The sequence below is a fragment of the Penaeus monodon genome, chromosome 33, assembly GCF_015228065.2.
Source record: "Penaeus monodon isolate SGIC_2016 chromosome 33, NSTDA_Pmon_1, whole genome shotgun sequence".
Classification (NCBI taxonomy): domain Eukaryota; kingdom Metazoa; phylum Arthropoda; class Malacostraca; order Decapoda; family Penaeidae; genus Penaeus; species Penaeus monodon.
This window is the reverse complement of record NC_051418.1, coordinates 23,560,522-23,560,994: the sequence shown is the minus strand read 5'-3', so window position 1 is coordinate 23,560,994 and position 473 is coordinate 23,560,522. Positions and strand designations below refer to the sequence as shown.

Here is a 473-nt window from a genome sequence, read left to right as displayed (position 1 = left end):
TGGCTGCATTGAGTTGAGCTTAAATTTCCAAATTCCAGGCTGTTCGCAATGTTGCTGATCTCGTTGGTGAAGAGGAACTCCAGGAGATGATGCAGAATATGCAGAATGATCAAGAGACAACTACAATGTTTGGAGCTAATATTAAAGTACTGCAGATATCAAGTTTTTTTGTTTTTTTTTATATCTGAGAGGTTAAGGAATAGCTGGAGTTTTTATTTGGATGTGTGAATATTTTGAGTGGAGAGGAAGGAATCTACCTGAAATAATTTGTGAGAGCATCTTTAGTAATTATTCCTTGTGCTTTTATTTTTGTTGGATAGGTTGGAAAACTAGGACCACCTCCTGAATTGCCACCAATGGATAAACTGATCAACCTACAAAAAGTTAAAGTAGAATCTAAAGCAACCTTACGATATGATGATTACAAACCAGAGACAGTTCAGACTCAAGTAAAGAAGAAGGTGAGTTTAGCC

The 473-nt window shown here is 36.4% G+C and overlaps 1 protein-coding gene across 1 annotated transcript in view; it reads left to right on the top strand.

Moving 5' to 3' along the window:
* LOC119594306 (activating signal cointegrator 1 complex subunit 3-like) overlaps positions 1-473 on the top strand; it is a 28,924-nt gene that overhangs the window by 1,703 nt on the left and 26,748 nt on the right. Inside the window, exons 4-5 of the mRNA XM_037943365.1 lie at positions 39-146; positions 321-461. Of these exons, the coding sequence (XP_037799293.1) occupies positions 39-146; positions 321-461 (249 nt within the window). The remainder of the gene's footprint in view (positions 1-38; positions 147-320; positions 462-473) is intronic.